The sequence below is a fragment of the Sapajus apella genome, unplaced genomic scaffold (genome assembly GCF_009761245.1).
Source record: "Sapajus apella isolate SASKATOON/1434 unplaced genomic scaffold, GSC_monkey_1.0 scaffold19, whole genome shotgun sequence".
Taxonomy (NCBI): Eukaryota; Metazoa; Chordata; class Mammalia; order Primates; family Cebidae; genus Sapajus; species Sapajus apella.
This window is the reverse complement of record NW_022436959.1, coordinates 20707952-20725339: the sequence shown is the minus strand read 5'-3', so window position 1 is coordinate 20725339 and position 17388 is coordinate 20707952. Positions and strand designations below refer to the sequence as shown.

Genomic DNA, 17388 nt, shown 5'->3' with positions numbered 1-17388 from the left:
TATGAGATGGTTTTGTATGCTCAGGTCTTTCTTGTTTATTTCGTGGTTCAGAATAGGTTAAGTCTTAAAAGTACGAAGGAGCATCTAGAGCCCACTTTGAGCCTTGATGTTCCACAGTAAGAATGACATAACGACCCCCAGAGAAGGCTCAGAGAAGGGAACCAGATTTGCCAGAGGGAGGGAGGAAGCAATGGATGGGACTGATCTTAGGATCAATTTCTTGCCTGATAGACAAAAGCTGATCAAGGATTTGACTGAAATGTATAAAAGCATGAATGGGTATAGATAGGGTAAACAAAAACCTTTTCAAAATAGAAAAGGTGGCCAGGCACAGTGGCTCATGCCTATAAACCCAGCACTGTGGGAAGCCGAGACAGGTGATCACCTGAGTCAGGAGTTCAAGACCAACCTGGTCAACATGGTGAAACCTCATCTCTAATAAAAATACAAAAATTAGCTGGGCATAGTGGCATGCACCTATAGTCCCAGCTACTCAGGAGGCTGAGGCAGGAGAATCACTTGAACCTGGGAGGTGGAGGCTGCAGTGAGCTGAGATGGTGCCACTGCACTCCAGCCTGGGTGACAAAGCAAGACTCTGTCTCAAAGTAGAAAAGACAAAATAAATTAAAATATATGAAAAATGAGTAGTAAGTAATTTAAGTAACAGATAAAGTTAACAAAATGCACTTATATAGTTGGGAAGTGTAAATAGGTTTTAAGTATGGACATTTTCTAATCAGAGGCATTAATGTGGATTATAAGAAGCTGGGGCATACTTTGAGATTGTTATCAGGAACCACAATGAGTCTTCCCATGGCTTATCCCACTACATTCCCACTGCCTGGATACTATCACCCTAGGCGATCAATTCATACATGCAACTAGTCTATGACTTTGTGCTATAGCTACAAGGGCATATACGTGTACCTATATTACATAGTGGATGTATTTAAAATGTAAATTCCTACCCTAACCACATAGGGACATCCTGTTTATTAAACTATGAACCATAATAAGATAAAAAGAGAATCATGAGATGGGAAACGGATAAACAGGAACAGGATTAGCAGGCAAACCTATCTCTACCTTTGTTCCTAAAAAAATTCTGAAACAATAAAAATAAATACTAAAGAGAACTTGCCTTTAACAATACAATATGTGGTAATTAGGTCTTACTGATAGAGTCAACTTAGGTCAGAGGAGCCTTACAATTTCAACAGGAGCAATGCTTCGAACCAGCTGCTGGAGGAGTGTAGCTTCACAGTAAGGAAATTTTCTGATACTTTCTCTAATGGTCTTTTCTTGATATACTGGAAAGCCATCAGAAGCTCGGCCTTTTAACAAGCTGAAAGATATTTTTAAAAGAGTAATTAGAGTTGACTCACTAAGCATTCTCTCCCAGCTGAACCCAACAGTTTTTAGTAGTTTTCCTTGTCTCTTCAAATCATCAAGACGAGCTGAATTCAAATTGCTGTTCAACCTACCTGTTAGGCTAGGCCTCATAAGGTTTTCAGGCACAGAAAATGAATATGCAAAGGTGACTACCACCATAAAACACGCTAAACATTGTTATCAGATTAGCTAGCTACTTATTACCATGTCAGTTATTTGTACTAAGAATAAAAATTCTCATAGAGCCACACCCTTCAGCCTTAGTTCCCTTTTCTAGGTAAGGATGCAAGAGAATTTAATCTCTATTGGTCAGAGAACAAGCAGAACACACAGCTCTCCAAGGTACAGTAACAGAGAAATCTGGATGCCATTATAAATCTAGAGCTGCAACCTAGGGCATGAAATATTCTCAAATTTGGACCTGCACCACTTTCTAGCTGTGTGATCTTATACATGCTATTTAACCTCTCCAAACCTCAGATTCCTCATCTGTAAATTGCTAGTAACAATAAAAACATCACAGTAAAGGATACAGAACCGAATAATCACTCAATGTAACTATAATATTATTCTCTGTTTGTCAAAGACTAAATGTGATTACAACAATAACAATTGGTGCCAAAATGTTTAATATTGAAACCCGTAATAATGAGGCTTCATATAAAAAAACTATATTTACTCGAGTGTATTTTATAAATGACATAGTAAAATGAGTACCTTTTGATCAAGGTGTCCAGTTTATTCTCTCCATCTTTTAAGAAGTTAATGCATTTCTGAAAGATACAGCTTATGTAATGCATTTTCATAGCCAATACTTCATTCATGTCTCTTTGCTTCATACATTTCTCACAAATCAAATCCATCACTCTGTAGCATTTATTCAGGGCTGCTGCTTCTGTCAGCAGAGGATTCTCATTTATAAGCATCACGATCTAGAGGAAATCCCAGTACACTCAGGTATTAAAAAGGAGAGACTTTTCCATGTACAAATTAGGGAGTCCATTTAGTTGATTTCAAAAGATTACCAAACAAAGCCTTCTTTAGGATCATAAGTTTTTGTTATTTGTCAGAATGCAAATTATCCCTGACCAAACTTATAGAACTAATATGGAAAGACCCTAAAATAGTGGAATCACTTGAACTCTGTATATCAAAGTTATAATGTGATCCATTGAGTGGTGTCTTTCCTTTAACCTTTTTTGCATACTCACAAAGCAATCAGCATCTACTTAAGCCAGAGTGCTAGTATGCCCTCAAGAGTACATGATTTTACAGTCTCTGTTAAACGCACTTTTACTAAAGATAAACATGGCAAATTTGTACATTTTACATAAAGAATCAAATCATTGAGCAATAACCACTTTTAGTTAACACTACTCAGCTCTACAATTTCATGGCTGGGAGAACTACAATTCTCATTAATTCTTATTAAGCATAAGGAAATGAGGTTTTTTTTTTTTTTAACATGAAGTCTAAAACTGAAATGTGCTTTACTTTCCAATTAACTACACTTCTCTGTGGAAATTTTCCTGAAGATGCTCCCAATCATCTACGGTAATGAGAATAGGTCAAAGAGGAAACCATAATTAACTTTAAAGGGGAACTATTAGAATTACCAAATCTTATACATTATGAGTCCCACATTTCCTATGTATGCACAGATTAAGCTCAATTTAGTGTAATATAGAGTATTTTTGTATTAGCTTTGTTGTAGGGTAGATTATTTGGAGTAGGTCTGCATAGGACTGCTGTAAACATCCATGGTAGCATACAGTAACATAAACACGAATGTGAGAGTGGCAGCAGGCAGCCAAATGCCTAGGCAGACAGGGCTGGATCCCCAGTGAAATCCTACTTCCAAGCCAAAGACAGTTTAAAGCCTGAAAGCCAAGTTACAAATTAAATCCTTGAACCAGACTGAGAACTTGTCTTCCTGTTTGGCTCAATCTTTTCTGATTGATCCACACCCTCCACCTATTTTATATATACCTACCCTTTCCTAACTGGTTTTCTACACTGCTGAGCCCCCCAATGAGTGGTGTCTTTACTTTAACCTTTTTTGCATACTCACAAATGAATCAGCACACACTCCCCATTCTGAGTCCATAAAAGGACCTGGACCCGGGAACACAAGGTACTTTCCCGTTTTCAGGTAGGGGAACCACCCTGCTGCATCCCCTCTTTGCTGAGAGCTTTCTTTTCACTTAAACAACTCTATTCCATTCACTCTCCAGTGTCCATTTGTCTAATTCTTCCTGGTTATGAGACAAGAACTTGGATCTAGCTGACCTAAGGAGCTGAAAGACCACCACATATGTAACAGGGACACGACTGTATGTGCAGAGCAGATAGCCAGTCAGTACTTGCTAATCTACCTGTTACAGCTAAATCAATATCCCAGGGACTACACATGTCAGGGAACAACAGGTAGATTTCTTGAATTAGACTCCTTTCTTTAGGCCCCCAAAAAGATCATCTATTAGTAAAGCCCATAGCTAGCCATCCAATTAGAATTTTAACACAGATAAAATGTCCTTGTGAAATTAAAAGATTTTCAATTTTTGAGATTATTAGATTTATATACAATCTGGTGTTTTACAAAAATCCAACACTTAATAATAAATTATTAGACTTAATGAAGTAAGTATAATCGGAATCCTCATTTGTAAATTTGTTGCTAATTCTCTCTACCAAAACATACATTGACAATTAATTTATGGTGGAGAAGAAAAGAATCATTAATTATCTGTTTTAGACTTCTGCTAATTGCAATCACTTAAAGTTGTTTGATCAGTATTTTTATATATGGCATTTATAATCAACTATAAAATCTTAAACTTACAAGTGAGAATTCTTTTAAAAAATTTCCAACAGAACTCAGATTAATAATTTTTTGATTGGAGACATTAGACCTTATCTATGTTTTAATACACAGCACAAATACACACCAAGAAAAATGACAACCACATAATTACCATGAACTTTATTTATTTATTATTTATTGAGACAGAGCGTCACTCTATTGCCCAGGCTGGAGTGCAACGGTGCAGTCTCAGCTCACTGCAACATCCACCTCCTGGGTTCAAGTGATTCTCCTGCCTCAGTCTCCCGAGTAGCTGGGACTACAGGTACGTGCCACCATGCCTGGCTAATTTTTTGTATTTTTAGTAGAGTCGGGGTTTCTCCATGTTAGCCAGGATGGTCTTGATTTCCTGACCCCATAATCCACCCTGCCTTGGCCTCCCAAAGTGCTGGGATTACATGCGTGAGCCACTGCGCTCGGCCACCATAAGCTTATTGAAACAATTATATAGCTGCAAACAAAAGAATACTATTGTACTTGTTTCCTTCCTTAATCTCTGCAGCATTATGAAGTAATACATTACAAAGGAAATCCTTTTTATTAATTAATGAGGAATAGTAAATAAATATATTTCTACTGGCATTAAAAACTAAATAAATTTTACCATTCAAAGGATTGCTGCCTAAGAATATGTTTATGTAGTGGCATTTTGAATTCTTTTTAGTTTATAAATCCCAATTTAAAAAAAAATCGCTACAGCTACAATACTGGGCTTGAAAAATCACAATAATCAAAGACAGAAGTGCTCTGTGCACATCTGCCTCCTGTCCATGTAGAGACCCTGCTCTGTTGACATTTTCTTCAGTGAGTTTGTTTTTCTCCTAAATAACCTTCATAGTCTGGGCATCAGCACAATCCTCCCAGTCCCTTTTGAAAACAAATGCATCCTTACTGCTTAGCAGCCACTTAACCTAGACACAAATATAGCTATGTTAGGTTACTGTAATGAAAAGGGAGGTGTATATTGGGGAGAATTTCTGAGCTTGTTTTAAAAGCTGTTTGACATTATATAGTAGTTATTATTTTAAAAATAATATTCCACAGGAAAAGCCATGCTAGCTTAAAAAGGAGCAGAGCAATAAAAATGGGCCACAACAACAAAAGCAGCTAGGTGGCTTTTACATTTTCTTTTATAGATAAAAGAAAGAAAGGGTTTCGAGTGAATAGATTGTTTATACCTACAAAAAGCGAGGTCTGGTATGGAGGAAGGTATATAATAGGATAGCCCCCTTTATACTCTAAAAAATATTACGTAGTCTATTTCAGACTATATAACTTTACTAATTATTGCCTGAATAAATATGCCCTCAATCTAATTTACTTAAAATATATGCCTGCAAAGATAACTGAAGGTAGAGCATTAATAATTATTAGGACATTTAACCCTGAGGGACTGGGTTCCAAGATAATATTTAAAATTATTCCACAAGCCTAGTCAACATGGCAAAACCCTGTCTTTACCAAAAATACAAAAATTAGCCAGGTGGCCGGGCGTGGTGGCTCACGTCTGTAATCCCAGCAGTTTGGGAGGTTGAGGTGGGGGGATCATCTGAGGTCGGGAATTAGAGACCAGCCTGGCCAACATGGTGAAGCCCCCATTTCTACTAAAAAAAAAAAAATTCCAAAAATTAGCCGGATGTGGTGGTGGGCACCTGTAATCCCAGCTACTCAGGAGGCTGAGGCAGGAGAATCACTTGAACCTGGGAGGCAGAGGTTGTAGTGAGCTGAGATTTGCACCTCTGCACTTCAACCTGGGCAACAGAGCAAGACTCTATCTCAAAAAAAAAAAAAAAAAAAATTGCCAGATGTGGAGGCAGGTGCCTATAATCCCTCAGGAGGTTGAGGCAGAAGAATTGCCTGAACCCGGAAGACAGAGGCTACAGTGAGCCAAGATTTGCACCACTGCACTCCAGCCTGGGCGACAGAGCCAGACCCTATCAAAAAAAAAAAAAAAAAAAAAAAAATCCACAAACTCTTAACTGCAATCTGTAGGGGTAGAAACATAGATATGAAAGACAGTGAATCAGAAAAATACAGGAAACTTCTTCAAATCAAGTCAGAATATTCTGTAGCGCTCAGGCAGTGGAGGGACAAGGGATATATAAAACAACATACATTCTCTACATTGAGAAATATTGTGCCCTGACAGAAACCTGTCTCTCCATCCCAGCCAGTCCATGCCTGAGAGAGTGCCATGGACAGGAGTCAGTGCTTCTCTAGGGAGTTCTCTTCCCTAGGTGTGCTTGGAGGGAGAGAACCACTAACACAGAAGAGGATAAATATTTTTTAAAGCGTAAATTCTTAGCCCCCTGTAATCTCCACCAGACACATGAGCATGAGAGTCACAGCTGAATTTGCCCACTTAGTATCACAAGTGTTGCCTCTGGCACTTCTTCCAGAATGTTAACAAAAACTCTGAGTTTTCTAAAATAAAAATAGCAGATTTCACTCTTCTGTGTGAGTGGAAAGGTATCTACTAGTTTGTCATCTTTCTTAAAGGCCTAGAAAATTAATTTGGGTGGAGAACCGCACAATGAGTAAATTTAGTTTGTTTCTCAACCTTCAAATACTCAAGAAAGATGCACAGGGATGCAAAGTAATAAGATTATACACATTTTGGATCTTGTATCTTTGAATGAGTGTCAGTCTTCAAAAGAGTCACCTTATAAGAACTGCCCACTCATTTTCATGATGCCCAGTAGACTTCACAGATTCTTGTTTTGTAATAAACTTCTGGGGAAATCTATTTTACTACATGATAGTAACACCTTATATTAAGGAAGAACCTCAACTTTTGACCCAACTTGCTATCTTGCTCACTTAAACAGCTCTGAACTACTATCAAATATTTACACTATGAGTAAAAGCATGTAATAGATACTGAAATTGAAATAGGACCTCATCACTATACCATACATGTAACTGTGTAATTTTCTGTGATGATTACTGAGGAAATTATACTCGTTTAGCTGGATGTATTTTTTTAAATTATGCTGTAAACAAAAACAGCAAAAGTCTGTATTTTTAAAATCTGGAAGAAAATAGCAGTGAAATATTTCAGAATAGCCCTTGAAGTTTCTCAGTTAAGCTATTTGAACTTACGTGTTGGTCTCGATGTTTGAAAATCTGTTTGATTGGAGAATTACTGGAAGAGGTATGTTACTTAAAGGCAACAAATAGCCACTTACCTTAAAAAGATGCTCACGATTACATTTCAGAATCTTTCTTAGAAAGACAATTATGGCAATAGATGCGGTTAGTGCCCCATCTACATCCTCCTACCAGGCCTGTACACCAGACCCCAAGGGCTCTGAGGATCAGCTACTACGGTCTTTTCTCCAGAGGACTGCCCTCATTGAAAGGGAGCCACCTCAGTTGGTACTATCCGGGAGGCTGTCCTTTCCCTCTGCAGACAGGCCTCAGCCAACAACAGACTGATGAATACAAAAGCTGGACTCCCTTCCCTCACACTCCAGAGCTCCCGGTGGGATGAGGTGGAAGCCAGGCTTCAGCAAACCCATCTCTTGGCGTGGCCTTTCCTGATGTATTAGTCTGTTTCTCTCTTGCTTGCTCGCTTCCAGGTTTAAACAGAGAGCGCTCCTTCAATAAATCAACAGGCCAAAGGAGCCCATTGCAAGTTCTATATCTACAAAACTCAACCCAAGACAATTATGATCTCATATAATAAAAGCAGTTTAAACTCTGAAGCAATATTTACATATAAGGCAAATACAGTAGACAGCACGTTACCTTGACAGGGTGAAGATTCGTTGTGGTGATAATTTTGTGCAGCGGGCCTGCCAACTTTGGGGGCAGTTTTGGCTCTTTATCCAGTCCCTGGGGCTTAGTGTAATAATCCAGTCTCTCTCGAGGAAAGAAATTGTTGATTATGGTCACACAATCATGTTGACCTTTTCATAGAAAAACACAAAAGTTGTAGTTTTAGTATTAAAAACAACAGATCTGGATTAAAAAATTAATTATGTTGCTATTTTTGTCACGTAAACATGCACCAATATCTTTATTTTTCAGGAAAGGAGACTACAGGAGGAGGAGGAGGGGTAAAACATTTTAGAGAACATTCATAAACATTCCTTATAAAGTTGAGAAACAATCTTTTCAAAACGTGGAAAGCAAAATACATATGAAGATTATGTGGATTACAAAAGAAAGTACTGCTCAACTTGTAAGTGACCCTAAGTATTTTATAACAGTTGCTTATAAGTTAAACACTCTTCTTTCAACCCTACACAAATGATGCTCACATTTCCCTAATCACATCTGGTTGTATTTACACATTATTTAAATTTACTGCATATAAAGCATTGTTCTTATTATAATAATAACTAATATTAAACTAAATCCTTCTTCCCCATACCTCCTATCCCCCTAAATTTGAGAAAAGCTTGGCCTCTTTATGAAATGAAGTAGAGAAAAGGCTTTTGCTCCCATAAGCTTGGCATCCACATTGTGACTCTGCATAGAATTCCAAGGTCCTTCTCTAAGCCATCTCTAGTTAAAAACGGTTCAGTGAAAGCAGACTCTTCCCTGGCAAAGCTGCTGGCCGGCAAACGTGCTCCTGCGGCCTCCCCTCCCTAGCTCCTTCTCTATTACCTCTCTGAGGGAGCAAGGCAGTGGCCACTCTGGGCAAGCAGGCAGAACCACAGAGCACACGGGAGGGCACAAACTCTTCAGGGGTCTCCGGAGGAGAGACTTATTCCTCCGCTCTGCCTGACGGGGGCTGGGGGACCAGTGGAGGCGAGTCCTGGGGAAAGCGCCCAGACTCCATGGCCCCCGCTCCCAGAGAGTGGTCTACCCTGGGCAGGCTGCGTGGTCCCTACCCACTTGTGCTTGGTCCGGGGAGCATTTGCTTGATCCTGCCGACAACAGGTAACCTGCGTGGGGATTGTACTGTGGGCTGGCTGGATCCTGGTGCCTGAGGCTGGCAAAGGGCTCTGCTTGTTCTTTAAAGTTTCTGGGAGAACTTGGGAGTGGCGGACTTCATCCTGCGCCTCAGGTGATTTGCTGACCTGGGCCCACAGGTACAGAGACATGAAACTTTCTTCTTCCACTGCTCCAGGACCCTATCAGCTTTACGTGACTGCCTGGGAGGTACAGAACAAGGTACCTAGGGGACCCAGCAACTCTGAAGACTATGCAGTGCCTCCAACAGAGGGCTTCTTGGGTTGGAAGTATGTGGATAACATTTACCATAACAATAACCACGACAACTACAGCTAATAAGAGCAATTAAATTAAGCAGATTCAATCACAATATATAAATAGACTTTCAAGAGCCACAGAGAGATTCAAATTTTAAAAATTAACAGGCAAACTGAAAGAGGTGATCCTGGTTACTATTGAGAACTAAATTAGTAATACAGAGGATATCAAGGCCAGGTGTGGTGGCTCATGCCTGTAATCCCAGCACTTGGGGAGGCTGAGGAGGGAGGATTGCTTGAGCACGGGAGGTGCAGACCAGCACAGGGAACACAGTGCAACCCGTCTTTACAAATAACTTAAAAAATTAGCTGGGTCCAGTGGTGTGTGCCTGTAGTCCCAGCTACTTGGGAGACTAAGGCTTGGGACCAGTAGTTGGAAGCTACAGTAAGCTTTTTTTTTTTTTTTTTTTTTTGGTGAGACAGAAGATAGAAGACAGAAACTGTTGCCCAGGCTGGAGTGCAGTGGCACAATCTTGGGTCACTGCAATCTCCGCCACAAGTAGCTGGGACTACAGGCATGTGCCACTACATGCAGCTAATTTATTTTTTATTTTCAGACGGGGTTTCACCATGTTGGACAGGCTGGTCTGAAAGTCCTGACCTCACGTGACTGCCCGCCTTAGCTTCCCAAAGTGCTGGGATTACAGGCATGAGCCACCATGCCCGGCCAAGGCTTCAGTGAGTTTTGATCACACCACTGCATTCCAGCCTTGGTAAAAGACATTCTGTCTCAACAAAACAAACAAAAAAAAAGAAGATCAAGTGGATGAAGTATCTCAAAACAGAAAAATTCAGATATGGAAATCATTATGCAAGAGATAAAAGGGCTAAAGAACAAATACAGGAAATCTAATCGTGAAAAATAATAGAAATCTCAAAAAAAAAAAAAAAAGGAATAGATGGAGAATTGAACAAATGATAAAAGAAAACTTCCCTGATTTGAAAAGAGAATTTAGCAGTGATCACGATACCATTTTTGGTACTCTATGCTATTGTTAAGTACCAAAACACCCAATTTCTTTCTTTTTGTGGGGATTGGGAGAGGTGGGTATGTCTTGAGAAGTCAAAGAGTAGCAGTCTATATTAAAAATGTAAAATGAGCCGGGGTGTTCTGCTTAAAAAATGATCACCTCTCCTTCCAGAATCTTCAAGAAGAGAGAAAAATGACATTCAACCAAGCAAATCTAATGCAAGTGGGTTATGAACACAGCATCAAAATCCACACGGGTAACTGTTGGGAAATTTACAACTGTATATGAAGAAACCAGAGAAGATGAAGACAAACTGTACATGCCATATGCTTCCTTAAAACAAAATCTACATCCAGTTTCAATAAAAAGGTAGGTGATCCCACTAAAAAAAAAAAATTCTAAAATGTCTCATCAAAAGTATTAAACTAGACAGGAAAACTTGACAATAAAGGGGTCAGAGGAAAATATGGAATTAGCTTATAACTATATCATCTCATCAGGCCTTCAACTAGTACAGTCAGGAAAAGCAGGCAGCAGTTGGGAATATCTGTACATAAAAATAATTGCTACATAACAAAGATACTGTCACAAGACTAGAGATTTCTTAATTATACCTTTTTTTTTTTTTTGAGATGGAGTTTCGCTCTTGCTACCCAGGCTGGAGTGCAATGGCATGATCTTGGCTCACCGCAACCTCCAGCTCCTGGGTTCAAGCAATTTTCCTGCCTCAGTCTCCTAAGTAGCTGGGGTTACAGGCATGCGCCACCATGCCCAGCTAATTTTATATTTTTTAGTAGAGACAGGGTTTCTCCATTTTGATCAGGCTGGTCTTGAACTCCTGACCTCAGGTGATTCGTGCACCTTGGCCTCCCAAAGTTCTGGGATTACAGGCGTAAACCACTGCGCCCAGTCTAATTATACCTTTTTGAAAAGAAAAAATAATATTACTTTACCTTTTTTTCCTGATTAAGTTTTTTCATTTTAGGTAGTGCTTATTTTGATATTTTATTTTAATTAATCTGCTAATAACATATTTGAATGATATGTTTAAAGTTTTTCCTTGTAAATACTTGACTGTTTAGGTTTACATTTTTGTAATTGAAAATTTTAAATATTTAATTTTACTGGTTTTAAATTTATAAATTCTGAATATACATAAATAAAATAATATTATTAATACAGAAAATAAATGCTGTGGGTGGAAAAGCCAGTATATCATTTTGCTCCCATATTACAGTCCCTAGACTTGAATCCTCTAGCCTTAAAGGGGTCATTGAGTATGATTAATAGGAACACACACATACAACAAGATACATCCTAATTAAATTTTTTACTTTCAAAGATAACCTAAAATTCAAACCCTCTTCCAGAATGAGAAATATAAAGTTTACAATGGAAAGTAAGTTGAATTCTCATTTGCAAAACCAGAACTTACAAAACTGTAGAATAACTTCTATATGTCTGAGAGAAAAGAACTGTGATATCAGTCAGAAAGCTAGGCAAAATATGAATCACATTTCAGAGAGAAAGGTATTAATAGTTCTGTCATGATGGGTTTCAAAGAATACATAACCTACATAACCCATTTGAAAAGGTCTTATAACCAAAATCTAAATGAGAACAGAGATCTAAAGACAAATGGAGAAAGGAGGAGGAGAGAGAGGACAGTCAGAGAGAGAGTTCATATGAGTGGGTGAAGATAGATGACAGGCAAATCATACAGTCGGTGGTGTGGATTACTGAAAGAGAAGTAACACACTGTCAATGACACTCTCATTCTGGTACTAAAAATACTAGACTCTCTCAGCAAAGTCCACAGCTACAGGTATGATTGGCATGAGTTTTGAGGAAGTATCAGAGCGGGCAGAAAGGAAAGACCTGAAGCCTGACAAAGCAAAAACAGAGAATATGGAAAAATGAATGAAGTATAAGGATTTCATCTTATAAAGTTGCCAAATGGATAAATATGGGGCCTTGGGGATGGGGGATGTGGTACTGTACCCTTTAAGGAAATACATGTGTGCGCCTATGCACACACACACACGCAAAACTAAAAATAGTCAAGTAAAATAAAGAATAAAAATGAGGTAAAAGAGGAGGAATGCAACCACGTTTATCAGTAATTACATTAAATATACATAAGCTAAATACCTACTAAGAGAGGAAAACTATCATTTTGGATTATAAAACAGAACTCATCTATATGTTTGTAAGTTATACTACTTTTGCAAATCAACAGGGAAAAATAAAAATAAAAAAATTTTTTTTAAATAAGTTATACTACTTAAATGAAATGATAAAGATTGAAAATGACAGATGGGCAAAGAGATTATTTTCAAAAAAAAGAATTAGGAATAGCTGTACTATAAGTAAAAGTATAACTAAAAGAATTTGACAAGAAAAGGAGTGATATTATACAATGATAAAACCAATAGCAATATCATATTAAAAGTGAAAAGCTAAAAATATTTTCATTAAAAACAGGAAAAAGGCATGTCAATTATCACTATTATTTCTTCTTACTTTGAAGCCCCAAGCAAATTCAAATAGAAAGCAAAATAAGATTTAATAGCTAGAAAACCCAGTAAACTGTAATAAAAATGATAAGGAAAAAGTACAGAAATTAACAGCTTTTCTCTTTATTATCCATTACCAACAGAAGTGATTGAGTATGGAGGTGATAGTGCAAATTCGTGCCATATGGACAATAACCACAAATTACAAGAAACAAATTTTGAAAGAAAGGATATAAAGAAACCTATTAAATATTATTGAAGGAGCAAACGCCAGTCTCCTCCCCAAAAAGAAATGTAAAGGTATACTGTGTAATTGGATGGGAAGTCCTAACATCATACAAATGTTAATTCTCTGCAAATAATTATATAATCATTTAGTAAAAGAGAAATTAACTTACCACAAAGGTGGTATTTCAATTTAGTGGGAAAATGTTAGCTGGCGTAATAAATGGTGCCATCACAATTAGCTATGTATCTGGGGGGGAAATGAACTCTAAATAAATAAATTCTAGAGGTACTGGAAAAAATCATAAAGAATAACTGAAGGATATTTAGGAGAATACCTATATAACTCCTGGTCAAGTGCCTCACTTTTAGCAAGAAAATCAACACAGAAGCTATAAAAGAAAATATATAACTACTTAAAAATAAATTTCCTGCCGGGCACGGTGGATCATGCCTATGATCCTAGCACTTTGGGAGGCAGGAGGATCACCTGATGTCAGGAGTTCGAGACCAGCCTGGACAACATGGTGAAACCCCATCTCTCCTAAAAATACAAAAATTAGCTGGGCATGGTGGCATATGCCTGTAGTCCCAGCTACATGGGAGGCTGAGGCAGGAGAATCACCTGAACCCAGGAGGTGGAGAGTGCAGTGAGCTGAGATCATGCCAATGCACTCCAGCCTGGGTGACAGAGTGAGACACCATCTCAAAATAATAATAATAATAATAATAATAATGAACAAATAAATAAATTTCCTAAGGCAAAGATGTCCATAAAGTTAAAAAAGAAGAAGAAAGAAGGAAGAAGGAAAAGGAAGAAGAAAGAAGAGGAGGAGAAGGAGGAAGAAGGAGAGGAGGAGGAGAAAGAAGAAGAAAGGCTGACATAAAATACTTGGAACACATTTGCTAGATAATGGATTTGTGTGCATAAAGCTCTTCAAAGCAATAAAAAAGGGCATCCCCCCAAAAATGAATAAAGAATACAACCAGGTAATCCACAGAAGAGAAAATACAATTTATCAACAACAGAAATGCTTAATTTCATTAATAATAAGGGGAAAGTAAATTCACAATGTGCCATCTTTTTAACTATCAGACTGGCAAAAATCAAAGTATGGTAATACCTAGCTCTAAGGAGGACACTACTGTGAATTACTATGCCCTTTGGGAAAGGAATCTAGACTTACATTAAAATTAAAACTCTATATCCTTTGTCTCAGCAATTTTACTTCTAGGAAATACTTTAGAAATATTAAAGTTCTAACATGTAAAAAATATTCAGGTACTAACTTGTAAAAAATATAAGATCAGGGATGAATATTACATTATTTGTAGAAAAGTGGTTAAAAAACTGTAAAATATGTCAATAAGGGAGAGCTAACTAAACTGTGGAACACCTATACCATGGAATATCATGTAGCTGTTGACAGAAATGAATTATACCTACTGAGATGGGAGGAACTTCCATGATGTATTAGTAAGTGAAAAAAACAAGTTACAAGGAATACCTGCTGTGTGATGGATGGCATTTTTAAAGAATGACAAAAACCTTATATATGTATGTACACATGTATACATACTGATCCACTTCAAGGAAACCAAAAGAAGAGAATGAACTTTTTTAAAGGTTAATTATTTGGAAAATACAGTAACAACTGGAAGGGTGCAATGTAATTTTCTGTCTGTGAAATTAGTCTAAATTTCACAGATTAAAATGGAAGGAAAATATTACTCTTATTTTAGGATGGGATTATAAACAATTTCTACCTGAGAATTTTGTTAGTATTACAGTGTTAAGAAAAAGCAAGAAGTATTGTATTAATGCCTGAAACAAGAGACTCCTCCATTTCTAGACCTGTGATCTTGGGATAATTATTTTACCTCTGTCGGAGCCCAATTTGTTACATTGTGGATATAATAAAAACTTGTAGAGTTAAATAGAACTTCAGAGATCACTTAATTCCCCTGCTTCTTTGCATACAGATTAGAAAACTGAGGCCTATGGAGGTAAAGGAATTTGCCCCATGATCCTGTAACTATCAGTACACATGAACTAAAGTTCAAGTCTTCAGATTCCTACCTTAGTGTTCTTTCCCCCAGTGACACCATGAAAATTAGCTTAGAGCTGAGCTGGGGGCAACTTGGGGCCTGTATGTATGGGAGTTAAAAGATTTCTCTGAAGCTTACATAAGACCACATTTTTCTCAAATCCTGAAATTAAAATAAGAAAATTTCTTCTAACAGAAAAAGCTGTCATAAGGCAACTGAGTGTCTGGCTTAATCAATGGCAGCTACTACTAGTAGTTTCAAGAAAATGTCACAATAAAATTTAACATAATATTCGGTTACCATCCTCCATACCTAATTTCCACTATATCTGAGCTTGACTTCTCTCAAAACCCCCTTGAATGGGATAGATCCTCCTCTCCTACGTAAATTTATGGAGCTCTTAAGTTCTACCTTGGAGTATGTATTTTGGCACCATTTGTCATTGCTATTACCCTCTAAGTGCCATGAAAGCATGAACAGCCTCTGTCTTGTTATCACTATAACCAAGGTACTTACAGTGATGCTTGCTTTATAGATTGTGAACATTGTTTATTTAATGAATTATTAGTTCCTATAAGGCCACTTATGGCACTTCCAATAAATCACATGTTGCTATCTTTGCTTTTCTCTCAGTGGATTCTCTTCACCATCAATTCAATGGCCTCAAAATACCAAAGATCAAGAATTCACTCCCACTCTTTCCTTACATTATGTCAAATAACAGGATTAACATGCCAAGAATCATTGGGCACACAAAGGTCTGTGGTTGATGAAAATGATAATGAAGTAGTTGTACATTACCATCAAGTACTCTTTCCTAAGAGTTATGTCACTGTTGTAATAATTACTAACAACAGTAACTAATGACATTTATTTAGTGTTACATGGAAAGCTCAGGTCTATCATCTCTTTCAATCCTCACAATAACCGTGTAACATTTTACCATGAGGAAGCTGAAGGTCAGAATTATTACGTACTTTGTTATTACCTAGCACAGCCGAAATTTAACTTGAGATTACTGACTTCACTGTTCACATTCACAAACATTAGGTTTAGCTACTTCTATTAGAGATATAAAATATACATGTTATAAGCATTTGTGTGCAATTAAAATGGCCCCACTACTCTCTATATTCCAAAAAGTAGAAATTCAAAATAGCTGTTTGTTTTCTCCAAAAAGTCACTAGGTGTTTCATTAAGTTACAGTGGACTGTACTTAGTTTTTTAAAAGCAACATGATAATATTTTCACCATAAAGCAAAGTGGTTTTTTTCCCACAAGAGAAATTTTGGGTATAATCTAAGGTAAAACTGCAGCAAAATCTCACCCACAAAGGCTGCCATCTGAGCTGCTGTTCTTCCCACGGAGTTGACAACATCTGTGTCAGCACCAGCTTCCAACATTACCCATGTGATATCTTTATTACCTACAGTTTTAAAGGAAACATATTTGTTAATGTTAAGGATAACACAGTACACAGTTTAAACATCCCCTTCTAAGCTCTCTGTACCCTTTCTTCCCCCAGTTAGTTTTAGGTTTCTGTCAGGTGGATATTTTCATTTTCTTTTAAAACATGAATCATAACTACAGTAAAGAATAAAATGCTATAGAACCTACTTAGAAATTAACCTTATTTTCTGGAAAACAAATCGAGCAATACAAAAAGCAGTATGGCATTGAGTATCGCTTTTTTAAACAAAATGAAGTATGTTTTCCTAGAGGTAACACTTAGTATGAAATCAAAATACACATACAAAAAAATTTTTAAAAAGAGATACAATGAATACAATTCCCCTTTAATATCAACCACCCCTCCCATTCCTCACACCCTGCTGGCTCTGGAATAACCATTAGCCATTGGGGAATCTATCTTTCTACACCTTTTTTTCTATCCAAAGATACATACGTTATTCTATTCACATTCTTCTACTAACATAGTTATTATGGGTATTTTGCTATTAAGAACTACACTCAGTGAAAAGTATTTTCCATTCATTTTCACAAGTTTGAATTATGATTTCCTTAGGAACAGTTTCTGGGAAATACTGCTAGATCAAATATTACGTATATTTTAAATGCATTTTGCCAGGCTGCCACCCAGCAAGGCTGGACTGACAGGTACTGCCCAACATAGTGTAAAGAAGTTCCTG

General features: G+C 37.4%; 1 protein-coding gene across 2 annotated transcripts in view; it reads right to left on the bottom strand.

Moving 5' to 3' along the window:
• ANKMY2 (ankyrin repeat and MYND domain containing 2) overlaps positions 1 to 17388 on the bottom strand; it is a 50185-nt gene that overhangs the window by 12368 nt on the left and 20429 nt on the right. For both annotated transcript variants that reach the window (XM_032286722.1, XM_032286723.1), the window contains 4 exons: positions 16566 to 16664; positions 8006 to 8166; positions 2110 to 2324; positions 1210 to 1345 (listed from right to left, as the gene is read on the bottom strand). In XM_032286722.1, coding sequence (XP_032142613.1) covers positions 1210 to 1345; positions 2110 to 2324; positions 8006 to 8166; positions 16566 to 16664 — 611 coding nt within the window. The remainder of the gene's footprint in view (positions 1 to 1209; positions 1346 to 2109; positions 2325 to 8005; positions 8167 to 16565; positions 16665 to 17388) is intronic.